This window comes from Alligator sinensis, unplaced genomic scaffold, assembly GCF_000455745.1.
Source record: "Alligator sinensis unplaced genomic scaffold, ASM45574v1 scaffold448_1, whole genome shotgun sequence".
Lineage (NCBI taxonomy): Eukaryota > Metazoa > Chordata > Crocodylia > Alligatoridae > Alligator > Alligator sinensis.
Window position 1 is genome coordinate 4,248,254 of NW_005841870.1, and position 16,669 is coordinate 4,264,922.

General features: G+C 44.9%; 1 protein-coding gene across 8 annotated transcripts in view; it reads left to right on the forward strand.

The window, feature by feature from the left end:
• The window catches only part of FRMD1 (FERM domain containing 1), a 65,444-nt gene extending 53,558 nt beyond the window's left edge, over positions 1-11,886 (forward strand). For 7 of the 8 annotated variants that reach the window (XM_025195042.1, XM_025195036.1, XM_025195033.1 and 4 more), the window contains 4 exons: positions 5,310-5,645; positions 5,770-5,889; positions 6,660-6,760; positions 9,355-11,886. In XM_025195042.1, coding sequence (XP_025050827.1) covers positions 5,310-5,645; positions 5,770-5,889; positions 6,660-6,760; positions 9,355-9,642 — 845 coding nt within the window. In that variant the 3' untranslated portion in view covers positions 9,643-11,886. The remainder of the gene's footprint in view (positions 1-5,309; positions 5,646-5,769; positions 5,890-6,659; positions 6,761-9,354) is intronic. The other variant, XM_025195048.1, reaches the window with a different exon arrangement.
• The last annotated feature ends 4,783 nt before the right edge of the window (positions 11,887-16,669 follow it).

The window sequence follows — 16,669 nt, forward strand, 5'->3', positions numbered from 1 at the left end:
ATGTGTTTGTGGGTGTTTTTACCTTATACTTGGGATAACATTCTTCTGCACTGGAATTCTCCATATTCTTTTGTCCTAGGGTAGCTTTAAATCATCCATTTCGATGAAGACTTCTTTTAAGTGCTCCTAAATGCACGTGTAAACTTTGACCCAGGCATATGTTGCACCTAGTCAGCTCAGGCAGCAGGGGGCCAGACAGGGCTCCACATGCCGGGGCATTCTTGTGCCCCAGCCAGCCCCTCCGCCACCTAATGCTCTGCCCCAGCTCAAAGTGCTGCAGCCCTGGGCACAGATTCTGCATGTGCACCCTGGACTGCAGCAGTCTGAGCATCTACACATGCCATTAAGGTGTCATGATAAACTCTAGTGCAAACTACAGATGTCCCTAGTTGCTGTGCCCCAGCTTGGGGCATGTCTACAAGCCAAGGAAAAACCCCCACTTGCAGATGCGCTCCCCTCCCCCCCCATATGTTGGGGAGCAGGAAAATCCCCTGAAGGGAATTTCCCCAGGGGCGTACTCTCCACACCCCCCCCCAAATACATGCATAGGAAAATCTGCAAGGGATTTCCTTGCATACATCCTCAGATAGAGGGGTGGGGACTCGAACAGGGATTCCCCTTCTACATTTGCAGGTGCATGTGGGGAAATCCTCCTGCCAGGGGGTCTTCCCCTCCCCTCATGCACGTCTGCAAGTGTATGTGGGCAAGGGAGAAAATTACACTCCCCCCTCTGCACTCGCAGACCTGTGCATATCTGCAAGCACGACAGGAAGGACTTGCACTCCACCTCTATGCTTGCAGACCCGCACAGGGGGGGAGAGATTTCCCCTTGCATACATCTTCAAGTGCAGAGGTGCGAGTAGGACTCGCACTTTTCCCCCTTCCAGACTTGCAGACATGCCTGGGGAAATCCTTCTGCAGCCTTTAACTATCTGAAGGGGGGTTCGAAAGAGGATGGAGACTGTTCTCAGTGGTGACAGATGAGAGAACAAGGATCAATGGTCTCAAGGTTGCAGCAAGGGAAGTTTAGGTTGGATATTAGGAAAAACCGTCTCGCTAGGGGTGTGGCGAAGCAGTGGAACGGGTTACCTAGAGAGATGGTAGAAGCTCTGTTCTTGGCAGTTTTTAAGGCCCAACTAGACAAAGCCTTGGCTGGGATAATCTACTTGGGGCTGGTCCTGCTTTGAGCAGGGGGTTGGACTAGATCAGGGGTGGGTAAAATGCGACCCGCAGGCTGGATGGGGCCCACCAGGCCATTCTATCCAGCCTGCAGGGCCCCTAAAAAAATTTAGAAAATATATATTTATCTGCCCCTGGCTGCCTGTCATGTGGCCCTTGATGGCTTGCCAAAACTCAGTAAGCAGCCCTCTGCCCAAAATAATTGCCTGCCCCTGGACGACCTCCTGAAAACCCTTCCAACCCTAATTTTCTGTGATTCTGCAGGGGATTTCTCGGGTGTGCCTACAAGCATGGAGTGGGAGGATCTATCTTCTGTGGAGGAATTCCCCCCCCCCCCCCAGCAGACATGTACCCCAAAACCCCGGCTGCTTTACTTGCCCACACGTGTAAGGAGGGGTAAGCAGGGGAAGTGAGGCAAGCGCTCCCAGGGCTTATGGGGAAGGTCTGAGGTGTGTAGGACTTGGGCCCCTTAAGCCTGAAGAGCTCCTGCCCCAGGGAGGCTGGAGAGCCCAGATAGCTTCACACTGCCTGAGCTCTTCCACCATTAACAAACAAACTTGGGCCACTATAAAGCAGCCCAGTTTATTGTTACCTTCTGTCAGCCACAAATCTGGCATTGTAGTATGTTGTTAATGGGATTTGAAGTGGGACATGAGCATCTCGTCAGGGTCTCTTCCCTCTTATTTCAGCTTTAGTTGGGAGGTGATTTTGGCTACGGAGATTTAAGAGGGGGGATAAAGGGGCTTTTTGTGCACAGAGTAGCCTGCACAAATCCCTGACTTTCAGGTTTTGTATCTGAAACAATAGCCATGACCATTTTGTCAGTTAGGACTACACAGATCTAAAACATTATAGCATTGTAAGTCACTGAGGCTTGTATTTTAAATACCACTCCTTTGCTGAAAATAAGATGCTGGAGGAAAATCTACATGCAACATTCCCCTTGCAATGGGGGGGATGTTGTAGATGCACAGTGGGGATACTGAGCATCTTGGCAGAGAAATCCCACATTGGAGATCATGAGACTATTAAAGTAGGGAGGAAGGGTCCAGTTACCTCTGATATCCAGAACTCTGGGCCTCCGATCGAGGTTAGCATAAATGTGGAGAAGTCCAAAGTAACATCATTTAATGGTTGGTAGAGCAGGGATGTAGTTGTGTTCCTTGCAAGGGAAATTGGAGGCCTTCAGCATATGGATATTAAATTACACCCAGAAATAAATCAGTTCACTGCATCACTTCTCATTTCCTAAATGCCTTCACTGAGGACTTCAGTTGATTTAGTTGTCAGTCTGCTGCGCACCTGGGAAAGATGAGATGCAGTGAACCAGGCACCCCCCCAGTTCTCTGATTCAAGCTCACTCTTTTTTTTTTTTCCTTCCTTGTTCCTTTTCCTTACCAGTGCCATACCTTCTTACTCTAGGGTTTACATTCCTCTCTTCCACTAATCTCAGTTATACAATGTGTGCAGTTGAGCCCAGTATTTATCGGCAGTGACAGGTCTGAGGTGGCTAGCATTCCCGAGTATTCTGTGCTTATGCATATACTAGCATGTCAAGAATGATTGGGGGGAGGCAGGTGGGATGGAGGGGGGAGAAGCTTGCTAACCCTAAGTCCCCCGTCCCACCTCCCCCCACCCCCATGCTGCTGCTGTCTCCCAGGAGCAGGGCTGGGGGGAAGCTTGCCCTGCCATCCCCTCTGCCAGCTCCCTGTGCTGCCACTGCCTCCAGGGTTGGGGGGGGCACTGGCCTTGCCCCCCCCGCTCCATTCCCGCCATCATGGTGGGGCGCTGTCACTGCCGCCTCCTGTCTGTAACGCTCTTGGAGCACTCTGGTTGTTTCAGTAACCAATCGGAGTGCACCAAGAGCGTTGGGGGCAGACAGCCAGATGGATGAAGCTCTTTATTGTATTAGAGTGTGGGTAGGGGACAGCAGGAAGTGAAGAATGTGGTGGTAGCTTATATACGGACAAGCCTGTTCTGGGACCAGCACTGACTCGCTGAGCAGTGCCTGGCAAGTTTTGATGGTGATCAGTTTCCGTTTCCAGGTGGCTGAAGGAAGGTGGGTTGGGGTCAGCTTTAGGGTTTAGCGAGCCTTCAGGTGAGGTAGATGGAAATGGGCCACCTGCTGCCTCTCTTTGTTATTGTGCTGTCAGAATGGGAGACTTGAGAGGTGAGTTTTGCTGCCTAATCTCATTGGTCAGGGGTGAGGCACAGACGGATTAGCCTGGCTTGAGATATGAACTGTGGCCTCCTCTAAAAGCAGGTCATCAAAACACTTGCTAACAGTGCTTGGCCCAGACTGTTAACAGTACCAGGTCTCCCCTGTCACTCACTCAGTCCCTCTATGGTTTTGCTCATTCCCTGTAATATGGTGATAATAGCAAGTCTTTAGCATGTCCCAACGTGAATATGCTAAAGATTGTGAGGCACCCAGATCCTGTGGTGATGAGGCACTGGGTGAGTACAGTAGGTGGAGATGATGTTTGGCACGTTCTGATTCTGGGCTTGTTTCAGTATTGCCTGTCATATTACCTACAGTAGTCACGAGGGCACCCTGAAGTATGGCTCCTGACCGTGGTCCCCTGCATAGATGGAACAAATTGTCTTAGGCAGGTTCTTTCCCTCAACCCCTTTTTTACATTGGGGATTGATAGACCAGATGTGGGGCATGGCTGGCTGAAGAGAACCACTGACTTTTCAGGCCCTTTATTCTACTATAGAGGAAAATATGGACCCCTTGTGTTCAAGGACTGATTCCTCCGTTCAAAACTAAGTGTTTGAGAATGGGGTCAGGGGAGCGATGGGGCCAGGCTCCAGACCCTGCCCCTCATCCAAACCTTGGGGTGGTCACAAATGAGATCTCTACCCAATAGCAGAATCTGTCAGAAACCTTTCTCAATCAGTGATTTGTAACCCACCATTTTCTTCAGGCAAACAACAAAAGGCAGAGCATTCCCATCTTGTTGGGCTACATTTGAGAAGGAGAAAGGCCCAGGGTGAATTAGATGCGTCTCAGCCATTAGTCCTCAATGCAATGCATGTGTGAGAGAGGCAAATGTGATCCTAGCAAGTGAAGCTTTAGTCTTTTTGTGCAAGGAATGGGGGTGACCCCATCTGGAATACTTTGTGTGGTTAGGGTCACTCAGGTTCAAGGAAGATGAACTCGGATTGAAACAGGTGTGAGGAATGGGGAGGCTGCCTTGTGAGTGGAGACTAGAAGAGCTTGACTTGTTTTGCCTTGCAGGATAGAGGTTGACAGTGGGCATGACTTGTCCAGAAATACTTTGGGGAAATAAATGCCAAGAATTGGACTGGAAGGGCAGGACAATGCTGGCACAAGAATAAATTTGTGTAAAATGGCCATGAATAAATTCAGACAGGAAGTTTTAAGAAGGAGGTTTCTAACCCTCAGTGCACTGCCTTTTAATACGAGCAGTGGGAACAATGGAAGCCTAGCTAGTTTCAAGATGAATGATACTTCATACATATATGAGAGGGAATCATATGATGTTGCCTAGAATAACAAGACTGCCTCCATCCCTTCCTGTCCTCTGTCCCTGTCATCCCAGAACTCTCTCTAGAAAGTTGTGGAGAGGGCCTCAGTCAAAATTATATTCTCAGGTTGATGGTGCCACTCTTTCATCCAATTCCACCAAGAAGGGACCTACAGAGGTCACCTAGTCCAGTCCCCTGCCTGAGGCAAGATCCCTATCCAAACCATCCTATACAAATCCATAATCTAAACTCCTTGTAAAACCACTGCCAACCCTGGCACAACAAGACCTAACACCCTAACCTGCCACAGGTAAACCAGGGGAACCATGGCAGCCAACATCCTGCTTCTATAAAAGGTTGTTAATATATAATCAGGAAATCCCAGGTAAAGGGCCATGCCCCCCGCTACGGTGGAAGGCAAAAACCCCACAGTCCGTACCAGGTTGCTGCACTGGAAAAGCAGTAGATGCTATGGTCCCATATTAAATGCAAGATAAACTCCTTTATTGGGAGTCCTACCCCTTCTTGATCATGGTTTCACTCAGATCCCAGAACTGACTGAGTTCCTTTGCCTTGACTTGCTCTTGTCTAACTTTGTTTAACCTCTTTTGGTTCGTTCTTTCTTGACTGTGCAGAGAAGAAACGTTATCGGGAATCCTATATCAGTGACACTCTGGAAATGGACCTTGACCCATCGGATAAGCATTCCCATGGCAGTGGCAGCAGTGGGGGCAGTGGGAGGAACAATCGTCTGTCTCGCCAGTCCACAGGGAGCCATGGCAGCTCGCACACATCGGGCATTGAGGCTGACTCAAGGCACCGGATATCAGTGGAAATGTCAGTGGATGAGCCCTTCAGCATCGATCGGGTACATCGAAAGGAAAAATCATGTAGCTCAACCATCAGCTATGGCAGCTCTGGCATTGACAGTGGAAGCAAAGGGAGAGCTGAAGATGATTCTCAAGATGGTGGTGAGGAGTAGAGAACTTTAGGCGGTAGCAGCCTTCTTTGGCAGCAGAACAAGGAAGTAATGAAATTTTAAAATGGCTTGGAAGGGCAGAAAGATGATATTAACAGCTCTCTCGTCTCTTGCAGAGGTTGAACTGACTGTGGACGAGCCAGAGGAGATGCCCGTTGATGCTCCTTTAGAGAGAAACCAGATGCGGGTGGCTGAGGAAAGTCATCCTCTGGCTCTAGACACTGCTAGTTGCCCAGGTGAGGGAGTCTTCTCTAAGGTTTCATGAAGTGTTTCTCAAGGTTGGCAAGTGCAGCATAATCCAAATGAGAAGCTTAAGCAGCAGGCGGGGAGGTGTAATCAGCTCTGCTTTACAGTTGTTGTCTCCTTTTATGACTTCGAGACAAAATTTGAAGTCGGGTTATATAGAAGTGTAAGATGGTAGACCCTGTTGCACTATTGTCTTCCCTGCTGGCCTGTTTTTTTTCCCCCTTCTTCAGCTTATCCAAAAATGTAATTGGGCTTTATTCAAGTGACAGCACAGAGAGAGATTCTTGAAAACTTTTTAAAACTTTGGTAACCAAAGAATTTAGCTTGCCATATATCATTTACTGCAGAAAAAGCAGTTGCTAAGCTAGATGCAGCAATGGCTGGGTGAGGTTCTGTGGTCTGTAGTATTCAGGAAGTCCAAATTAAATGATTCCAGTGGTCCTCTCTGGCCCTAAAAGTTTTATCAGTCTGTCACCTAAAGGAGGGAGAGATTGGAATGACTAGGAAACCAACCAATAGAAAGAAATATAGCCCTTATAATGCTGTCTTTCTAATTATGAACTTTGGAATCAATACTAAAGTTAAAGATACATGAATATTAGAGAGTAGAGCTCACTGGCTTTTGCAGGTAACAGTCAAGTGACTTTCTGGTTTGGATGATACAGAACTAGTTGGGCATAATTATTTGAGGAAGTGTGGTATTTTCCCACAAACCTGTGCAAATTTATAATGATCTCTGCTTCATTTTTCTCCTCTGCAGCCATTAATCAGAAGTCTCTCTCTGTGGTACAAGTCACATTGATAAAAATGAGAGGTCAAAGTGTGGAATCCCTTCACCAGGTGAGAAGGAAAAACGGTCAGGTGGGTCGATCCATACAATAGTCTAATTTGCACTGCTTTAAATCAGAGCACTAAGGTGATCCTGGATTTACACAGGAATAATTGAGACCAGCTGTTGGCCACTGATTTCTACTAGAAGTTGAATTTGGAAGCAGCATTTGGATCTAGAAAGTTTTGAAGTAAGCAACTGAAATCTTGCAAGCTGTCTTTTTCTGATTTTTACACTGCTAGACAGCGGAGAAAACGGGCGACTTCATGGTTTGGATCCCAACCTAAAGTCAAGAGCATACAATTGGGTTTGGATCTGAGACGCAAACTCCATCTTTTCCAAACTCCTGAAGTTGCAAGAGATTCAAATCTGTGGGTCTGGTTTTGCTTCATCTCTAGTCACAACTTGTTCTTTGATTGTTGTGTGCTTCTAAAAAAAAAAATTACATTCCCCCCCCCCCCCCCCCCCCCTGCAACACAAAAAAAAAAAAACCCCCCCCCCCCCCCCCCAACTTCTGCGAAAAGGAAACTATGCAGAGCAAAAGGGCACATACTGGCGTATCTACACATGATGCTACGTCACAGTAGCAATATGCTATGACCGCGCAGCGTTGGCAGGCATAAACCATGCCATCACAGCTACGTCGCCACAGCGACATCCTTCTTCGGTATAGTGCCTTGCTACGGTGACATTGGGGCTAAAAATAACTGTGCACTGCCAGTGCGGCACAGTACAGGCTGTTACTGCACTGTCATTTAGTAGTTTCAAAAGTACCTTCCTTTCAAAAGGAAGTACTAAATGATGGCGCAGTAATGACGGTGCTGTAGGAGCACGTGTAGACATACCCACTGTATAGGAAGCAAGTCTGTGCTGCTCCATGAGAAAAATCTTTTAGTTACAGTCCTCTCTCAACTTTATTTTTCAAAGTGTGGCTGTAGTTAGAAGGAAAAAAGCATGGACGTGACTCTGCTATTGTGAGGTTCTCTGTTTATAACCTGTGAGACACACCAGATCAAATGGAGCAGCTAGAAAGAGGGCACCTGCTTCTCTCTCTCTTCCCTCTAATTTGCAGGGTCTGCAATTTACTTCTTGGCCTTTTTACCCAAGATGACTCTTTTCTTTTCTTTTCCTGGACATAGTGTCAACAGTTTTCTTGTTTTGTTTTTAAATCACCAATTGGAATGTTTTTAATATGTGAGACTATTTCAAAATCCTGTAACTACACTGAATTTAAGTGGCTCAAACGCATAGGGAGAAGATACCTTGAATAAGGGGGTCTTTTTACAGTCAGTCTCTTTTTTTTTTTTTTTTTTTTTTTTTGCTATGCACATTTACAGTCCTTTCTACCATTAGTCAGCATGCCACTCCAAATTCTGATACCTTTTAAGTTTTTATAAGAATATTTCTGTAACACTTTTCTCATAGCTACTTCTTTTAACCTATGGTTAAAATGTGGTCAGATGACAAATGTGGTCAGATGACAAATGTGGTCATATAACATGAATGATCAGTATGCTACTTGCTTTGGAACTTATTTACATGGTGTGCAAATGAACAAGTGCATTATGGCTAGCCTTTCAGCAGAACTGTGCTGTGGGTGGCTAACTGCTCCTATTTTTTGCCTTTGCAAGCAAACAAGCCAAAGGCTAAGTGCTTTTGAAATCTCTGTCACGTGTGCATTTTCACTATGATCTCTTCTGCCGCTATGTGGGGAAGAGATCTAATGAACTGAAAAATTAGTTCGGCTTAATATTCCTAAAATTAATCCTAGAGTTAATTTCAGGAATAATTGTATAAAACCCAGGACAGTAAAGATCAGCTGGTAGAGTTGGGCAGTGTCTCAGCTGATCAGTAATTCATCAATAAAGGCCAAGTTGCTGCTGCTTCTGCAAGACTAAACATGCCTCTAAAAATTACTGTTACTATTGGTTCACTTTTGTTTTTTCCATTTTTTCCTATAATCCGTTAATTGACTCTTCTTGGCACTTGTATAGAATTTAGGCACATTAGCCCAACACTTCTTTTTTTCAAAGTGTTTTCTGAGCCTTCCTTTTTATCTTTTATCACAAACCTGAGGAAAAATACGGCAATACTTGAAAGCTTGTCTAAATGTCTGCCACCCATGTAGTCAGTCCAATAAAAGATCCCACCCATGAACTCTGACCTCTCATACTTCCTGGACCATCACAGCTACACCGTCACTTCAGTGCTTTACCTTGTAACGTTTTAATGTTCTAATACTTTTTTCTTCCTTTTATTTAATTATTTATTTGTTTATTTTTAAATATCTTGCCAGTGGCTGACCAGACCAGCTCTGCCAAAAAGTGTCATTTCAGCCAGTCGTTAGTCCTGTCAAATGCTTCATTCCTTGTAATCGGTACTGGGGATGCAGCACGCAGAGATCAGAAGCTGGAGGAAATAAAAGGGCAGCTGACTGAATTCAGTTTCCTAATGCCCCACAGCATCATTAAAATAATGTTTTTAGGAAACCTGATGGGGTTGGTTTGAGGGAACTTGGAACACTTTGAACAACTGATAAGCAGTAGTAGTCAGCATCCCTAAGCTATATGAGGGCTGTTCCTGAGCACATAACCATTTTCTCATGCATGTCTTACTGACCTGGCAGGTGGGACAGCCCAAGGGGAGGAACTGCCCAGACCAGCACAGCCAGAGTTTGGATGATATCCGTCTTTATAAACATCGGCATCCACCAGTAAGCACCATGTTATCTTCGGACACATCCCACAGCTACACATTTGGCTGTGCTCTGGAGGATAAGTTGGCCAGCTATGGTTGCGTTTACTCCACGACAGACTGCAAAACCAAGTCTGCCCTCTATGGCAAGAGATCCATGAACTGCCTGTCACTGGATCTTTTGGGAGAAGACCAGCTCCCAGAAGAGTTTGTGGTGTAGTCGGGTTTTGGGGAGCTCTTAAAGCATGGGACAGCTTATCTTGGTAATGAAAGATGTTATATATACCTCACTAACACATGATGTAATCACTTTGGTTCTTACAGGTGACCATAAACCACCTTGTTCCCTTGTCAAGTGATCTCTTGGGTAGTGTCATAACCTACAAACCTGACTGAAGTGCAAATGAATTAGAGTAGCACTTTATTTTTTTTAACATATGCTGGGACTAAAATATCTGTCTTTTTACTCAGCACAAAACTAAAGTGGCCTGCACCATGAGCATTGATGCTACTTTTTTTTTTTTTTAAATACCAGAAGACAGATGGATCCAAACACCTAATTTGTTTAATAAGCCATTTAATTATGTGAAGGACTGCTGATTCCACATGGATCTAAAAAAGAGACATTGTATTTCTTGGCGTTCCCTTGTATTTCATGCTGTTACCACTCAAGTCCAATGTCTTGGTCACTGAGTTCACTTTTCCTGCAGGGTGCTGACAGCTGTCAGTTTTCTCCTGCAGTACATCTTAGTCCCTCTGCAAGTGTGGTGGAAGTGCTAAAAATCTGTGCTATAGAAGGTGCTGCTTTCTTGAAAATGAATGGAAGCTGTGCCTTTAACTTTGCCTGGTGCAACGTCAGCTGCCCTGGGAGTTTTCTTAGTTTTCTTCCCTTTAACTTACAACCAAATGTATTGCTGTTTTAATTGCATTTCAGAGCAACATGCTAGGAACTGTCAGTCCCTTAACATGACCACGGACCTGCTAGTGTTGATTCCTAAAACACATTACTCATCCTTAAGTTGTTTAGGAAATGATGAGTCCAGTGCTTCCAAGAGTTTATTTTCCCAAAGAAATAACATAAGCATGCTAATTGATTGGCTCCTCATGAAGGAAGTGTGACTAAAGTGTGCATGTTCAGGCATGATCACCTCTACTTGGATCGTAAAGAATTCTCTATGAATTCACTTTCTCATTTTGGGAGGCACACACAGAGGAAGTAGATTTTGGAGGGTGGCTAGAGTAGCCAGTGGTAGTGTCCAATAATAGTTTTGGTTAGTGCATTCATAGGGGGATGGAAGACAATCTAGGGTTCCTGATGTTGTGTTTATAGTTGATTCATTGTGTGTATTTGGGTTGAATGTAGAAGGCTCTGAGAGGATTATGCTATATGACAAAAAGAAAAACAACTCCTATCCATGTCACAAGAGGGAGGCTGTCTGTCTTTACTTGGTTCTGTGTTATGTCTTCCCTTTTTCTACAACCAGCAGCACTTGAGAGAGAGGGCATGGGACAACCACTGCCGCTTCTGAGACAGGTTCTGTTACTAATACAAGTTTCATAAGTCCACTTCTGAGACCACCAATTTTGAAAAAAACAAACCAACAAGGAAGCACAAAGAATGCAAAATGTCATCATAATGACTTAGGAACCTTTTGTATTGTATTGATCTGTTTGTATTAAAAAGATGAAGCTATTAGAATTGGAAAGTTTTACATTTTATAATTGATTTTTGTGTTGGAACAAGGTCCCAGTAACTTTTAGTACGACTATGAGAAAACAGTATTTCTATACAGATTTTAAACTATTGCTACCACTCTTCAAGTGCTATGTGTTTAGCTTCTCTGGCTAACAGAAACTGGTGAAACTTTTTTATTTCTTAAAAAAGTTGATAAATCTTGAATGTGTATCTGCTGCATACTACTGGTGTGTATGCTTACGCGTGTGTGTGTGTGTGTGTATTTCTCTTTATTTGTTCATAGTGGTGAGTGATATAACTCCAAATTATGGGTTGTCTTCTCTTGTGGGACTGTACAGTTCTCCTTTAATATAGATGCAGGATCACAGATGTATACAAAGAGGAGAAAAGACCCATTTTCTTCTTACCTAGATGGTGAGCAATTCAACCTGTATCTTACAAACACTGTGAATATCTATTATGCAAGCTTTTGTATTCGTATGATATTACTGTTCTTACTAGTATTGTATCTTGTTTTTTAAATTTAGAAGTTCTACTTTATTAGTTCATTTAAGATTAGCTGTGGTAGGGGTAAAATAAGCATTTATCTACTGATATTCTGTAACTAGCTGCTGTAGATTTTTGGGGGGGGTTGTACAGTTGTAATATACTCTTGGCATAATTGCTCTATTTTAATGACAAATGTTTCTCCTTTCCATGAAAGGAATTTTTGTATACAAATAAAATATATATGATTATGTGGACAAACATAATAAAGGATAGCTAGAATAAGAATGTGGCTGTTTTAGGGGGCATGTGCACATAATGCTTTCTCTAGAGGTACTCGGGGTGAGGAGCTGCATTTAGTAGCTCATGACCATTTTCATGGTGTGTTTGTATGCACATTAGACACTAACCCAAACAAGCACGGTGGGAGGACGTGTGATTACCCTATCTAAGATGCCATATCTGCGGTCTCTACATTCCTTGCTCCCACACAGCAGCAGCAGCACCTGCCCCCTACCTGCCTGTTGCACCATGCTGCTCCACCTCCCCACCAGATTTTGGCCCAGGACTTTTGACTAGCCAGCCAGGACTGGCCTACAGAATCTGGGACTGTCACAGTCAAACTGGCACATGTCACCCTACCTCTGGGAGATAGTCTGTGTCCAAATAGTAATGAGGTTTCTTTGCTTGCTAGAGCCCATCTCATTTCTTCAATAACTTCAGCAAAGTGGGCAGAGCCAGCTGTGGGGGAGAGGGTGCATTCCAGCCTGACTCAGAGCAGCAGTGATTTCTCCACACCTCCAGTCTAGCAAAGCAATGGGGGAAAGAAATAAGAAATGAGAGAGAGAATGATTATGACCCTCGCTGACCTGCTACTTCTTTCACTGTGCTATCAACTCAAAATCTCCTTTCCATGCTGCAGGGTTGTTGGTTGTAGCTGTGTTGGTCTAAGGCCATAGGCAGGCAAGGTTCTTTGGGTAGATGTGATGGCTTTTATTAGACCAACTAAATACGTAGTTGGAAAAAAGTTCTTTGCAAGCTTTCAGGCACAAACACCTGCCTGACTAAGGTATCCAGGTTATAGCCATATTGGTCTAAAGGCAAAAGGAATCAAAACTCATGGTAGAGGTGATATCGTGTATGAGACCAACTAGATTTTTGCAAAAACAATTCTTTAATTTCAAGCTTTCGGGCACAAGCACCCTTCTTCAGGCCTGACTAAGGGTGTTTGTGCCCGAAAGCTAGCAAAGAAATTTTTTTCCAACTGTTTAGTTGGTCTAATAAAAGAGATTGCATCTACCCAAAGAACCTGGCCTGCCTTTCCAGGCTGGCACTTGAAACAAATAATTTTTCCCTCAAAAATATGCCCTTCTTGGTCTCTCTAAATGTGCTGTTAGGAATGACTGGCATTGTCCCTTCAAAGCACAAGAGGGCACTGGTGTAGTTCTACAGCCACAGTCAGAAACGCTGCTCCCAGCAGGAGCTCTGTAATTCGGTCAGGTCCCTTATGCAGTCCCCGCTGCAGTGAGCAGCTGTACAAGGATGGACAATGCATTTAAAAAAAAAGAAAAAAAAAAAGATGGACTCTTTAGGCATCTAGTTAAAGGTGAGCACAGGCAATCCAGTAAGAAATTATGCCTGTTCCTAGGCTTGGGATGTGATCCCTTGAGTCTGTTTCAGCGTTTTGGTCTGTTCTCGGTCTGGGGGCTGGCTGCTGTCTGTAGGATTTTCCCTTACTTGTACTTGTAATTTTGCTCTCCCATCCTCTTCCCCGCCCCTCCAGTTCCTCTACCAGCTTCACCTTTTGATGACAAATCTTAAGCTTTGTTTTTACAATCCTTTTGTTATCTTGTCTGCACAATTCATCCTCTGGGTTTGGACTAGGCTATGTTGAACAATTGCATTTATTGATGCAATTGGAACAACAGGGCATAATCCCCTGTTATGGTAAGTACCATGGTAAGTGGCTTCAGTTTTTTCAAAATGGGTCTTACTGGGAAAGGTGCCATAGTAATACTGCCCTACACAGCTCTTACGCACTACTTCTTTCAGTACTACTAGTGTTTTCTTGCTGAACTCAGTAGTCTTCACTGCTGCTCTTTTCTCTTTGCAATATAAATAAATATATTGTCAGGATGCACTGGGCAACAATAATATACATTCCATCGTATAGGTAGACTCCTATGAAAGTATGGGATCCACTAAATAAGTTGTGAAATAAGAAGGGATGGCCACGTAGATTTGTTTCACTCCTCTCCTGCTGAGATAAAGTGCCACGTATTGTTGTTTCTACTGATTCTGGAGAAGAAAATAATAGAAAGCAAACTTGTCTCTAATGTAAACCATTTATGCTCGTGGCAGGCCTGCAACTAAGTGATGTGCATGTGGTCAGACTAAAGTTTACTGTGTATATTTAGTGGAGGCAAAAGAGCTGAGAGTTGACAGTAACCACTGACTGACCTGGAGTACGTCGCCTGTTCCAAAATGGATGAGTCAGATATTTTTTTTCTAGCTAAGGTCTGAGGCACTATGGACACATGATGTCAACTGTGCCAAGACTCTGTGCGCTTGGTGTGATGCTGTGAACTACTACTTAGGACTCTCTGGGGATCACTGAACTTATTTATCTTGAGAGTCTAAAGCTAAATATAATTAGCAGTTTGAAAAAGCAGGGACTAAAAGGCGAAGCAGAAACTCTGGTGCATTAGCATATATCTTGGAGTCTAAGGGACAGCCATGCTGCAATCTTTTCTACTGGCACATGGCCTGAGGTAGAGAGAGTGATAGAGGATAGAGAGAGTGAGAATCACAATGTCCCTACTTACAGATGAGCACTAAAGAAAGCAGTATGGACAAAAATTAAGATTTTTTTTTTTCTTTTCTCTACTCAAAGCGTTTGTCCATAGCGTGATTCAGACTTTTAAAAGGTCCAGGCAAGTTCTGTTGACATTTTTCTTCATGGCTGCTTTTAAACCCTTCAGCTGGATCCAGACAGGCGGTGCCACAAACCACACGAGTTGCCCCTTAATCAGTGCAAGGTGCTAATTCTCAGCACTGGGGCAAAATTTGCTACTGGGATTTCCCAGTAGGTGGGGGGGAAAAAAACCCACCCAAAAACCTGTGGGGAAAAAGCAATGCAAACCACACCGTAGTGGTGGATGGGGGGACAAATGCGGGGACAAGGCAGCAGGCTGCTTGTTCTCCCATCTCCACACACTGTGGAGTGCCTGTGCTGAGCCACCCTGTGCCCCAGCCAGTGGCTCCCTGCATTTAAATACAGCCACAAAGAAAAAAATCAACACAACTTGCCCATACTTTTTAAATGTCTGAGTCAGTCTCCCTAGCTGGCTGTGATGCAGTGCGCGTGGAGACGGGGAGCAAGCAGCCCTGCGCTGAGGCACATGGATCCCCCCCATGCAAGGCGCACTGTGCTGCGCTGCACCTCAGCCAGGCAGGGAGCAGCTGGCTGGAGCTAAGGGCGTCTCAGCATAGGGGCTGCGCAGCATGCGGTGATGGAGGAGCAGGCAGCCTAGGGCTGACTGCTTCTCCACCTCCATGGGCTGCTCCCCAGCTGGCCAGAGCACAGGGTGCCTCAGCACAAGGGATGGCTAGCCCCTGCTGAGGCACCTTGTGCCCCAGGCAGCCCCCCTCCACCCCAGTACATGGAGCAGCCGGGCAATGTGTCCCACTGCAAAGCACACAGGCAGAGGTGTGCGCTGCGGCACAAATTTGTGCCATTACTATTTGTGCAGCTGCAAAGGTGCCCCCCCTCCCGCACTCATGTGGACGTGGCCTTTGAGGTCCTTGACAACTGCTACTTGAGCTACAGCTGTCATCTAGCAACAGTGAACAGCTGTCTCTTTTTTAGAGCGTTATGTCTCGGCAAAGAATATGGCACCGCTGCAAAAGTATTGCAATTATAAGCACATTGCACACTGCCTTTTCAATTCTGAATGGTTTTGAGGGCAGAAAAGCTTTTCTGCTGAGAATACATGCTGGGCTTAGAGCTCTGAATAAAAGAGAGTAAGAATAAACTATGGTAAGAAAGAGTCGGTTGTCTAGAGCCAAATCCCTTCCTAGCTCAATACTGAAGGTAATGTGAAAATGGGAGACAATATGAAACAGTGAAAGTTGTTTTAATCTGACTCCCAGCTGTGCTCTAGTGTTGGCGCTCTTCTAACAACATAGGCTGGGAGCGGGCTATGATACCTCTTAGCTTACCCATCTCACCCAAGTCTCTTCTTCTTTCTGCCCCAAAATGCTGGAAATCTGAAGATGAAAGGAAAACTCGGGCATCACACAAGCTAATTTCCTTCTTCCCTTTAAGTCAGCAATGGGATTGTTATGCTCTAGTTGTTTGTATCATTGAATGTGGCGGTCTCTTCTATAAGGTGGGTGAACAAAACCAGTCCTCGCTCTCAATTACCAACTGATTTCATGTCAATCCCATGCCACTTCCTCTCAAAACAAATAGCACCTCCCTCCTCCAAGTCTGATATGGAGACAAGTTCTCTGTTGTTCAAGTGGTTTCCCCTGTCACACCGCAATGAGAAGCAAATCAAACCCAAGGGATATTAGCACTTTCTAAAGCAGTCAAAGCCATCCTGGCCACAGCTTGTTCATTCATTTGTTTTTAAGCCGTCTGAGGACAGTCCTAAGAGTTGTGAAGAGATCAGATCTTTGTTGTAACCTTATATAGTGGAACTCATAAAACAGCTTTCTAGATATTTATTTCCCTATTTTGTCTAAAGCCTGTGGCTTCTTGCAGACAGGGAGGGGAAAAAACCGCTTTGAACTCGGTGCGCTCCCATGCCAAACTCAACACATGCCCACAAGAGGCAGCGCCTTAGTTGCACCTGTCTTCCCAATGTCTGTATAGACTGGACACTTTAATGGGCTTTTTTGGCACTTTTATCTAATAGCTGATTCAATCAGCTTTAAATAAATGTGCCAAAAAGCCCCATTGAAACATGTGATCTATACAGACGCGGCAGAGCCAAGTTGAACTAATGCTCTGCTGCTTCTGGTAAAGCACATTTTTGTTTGGTCCCCCCCCCCCCCCCCC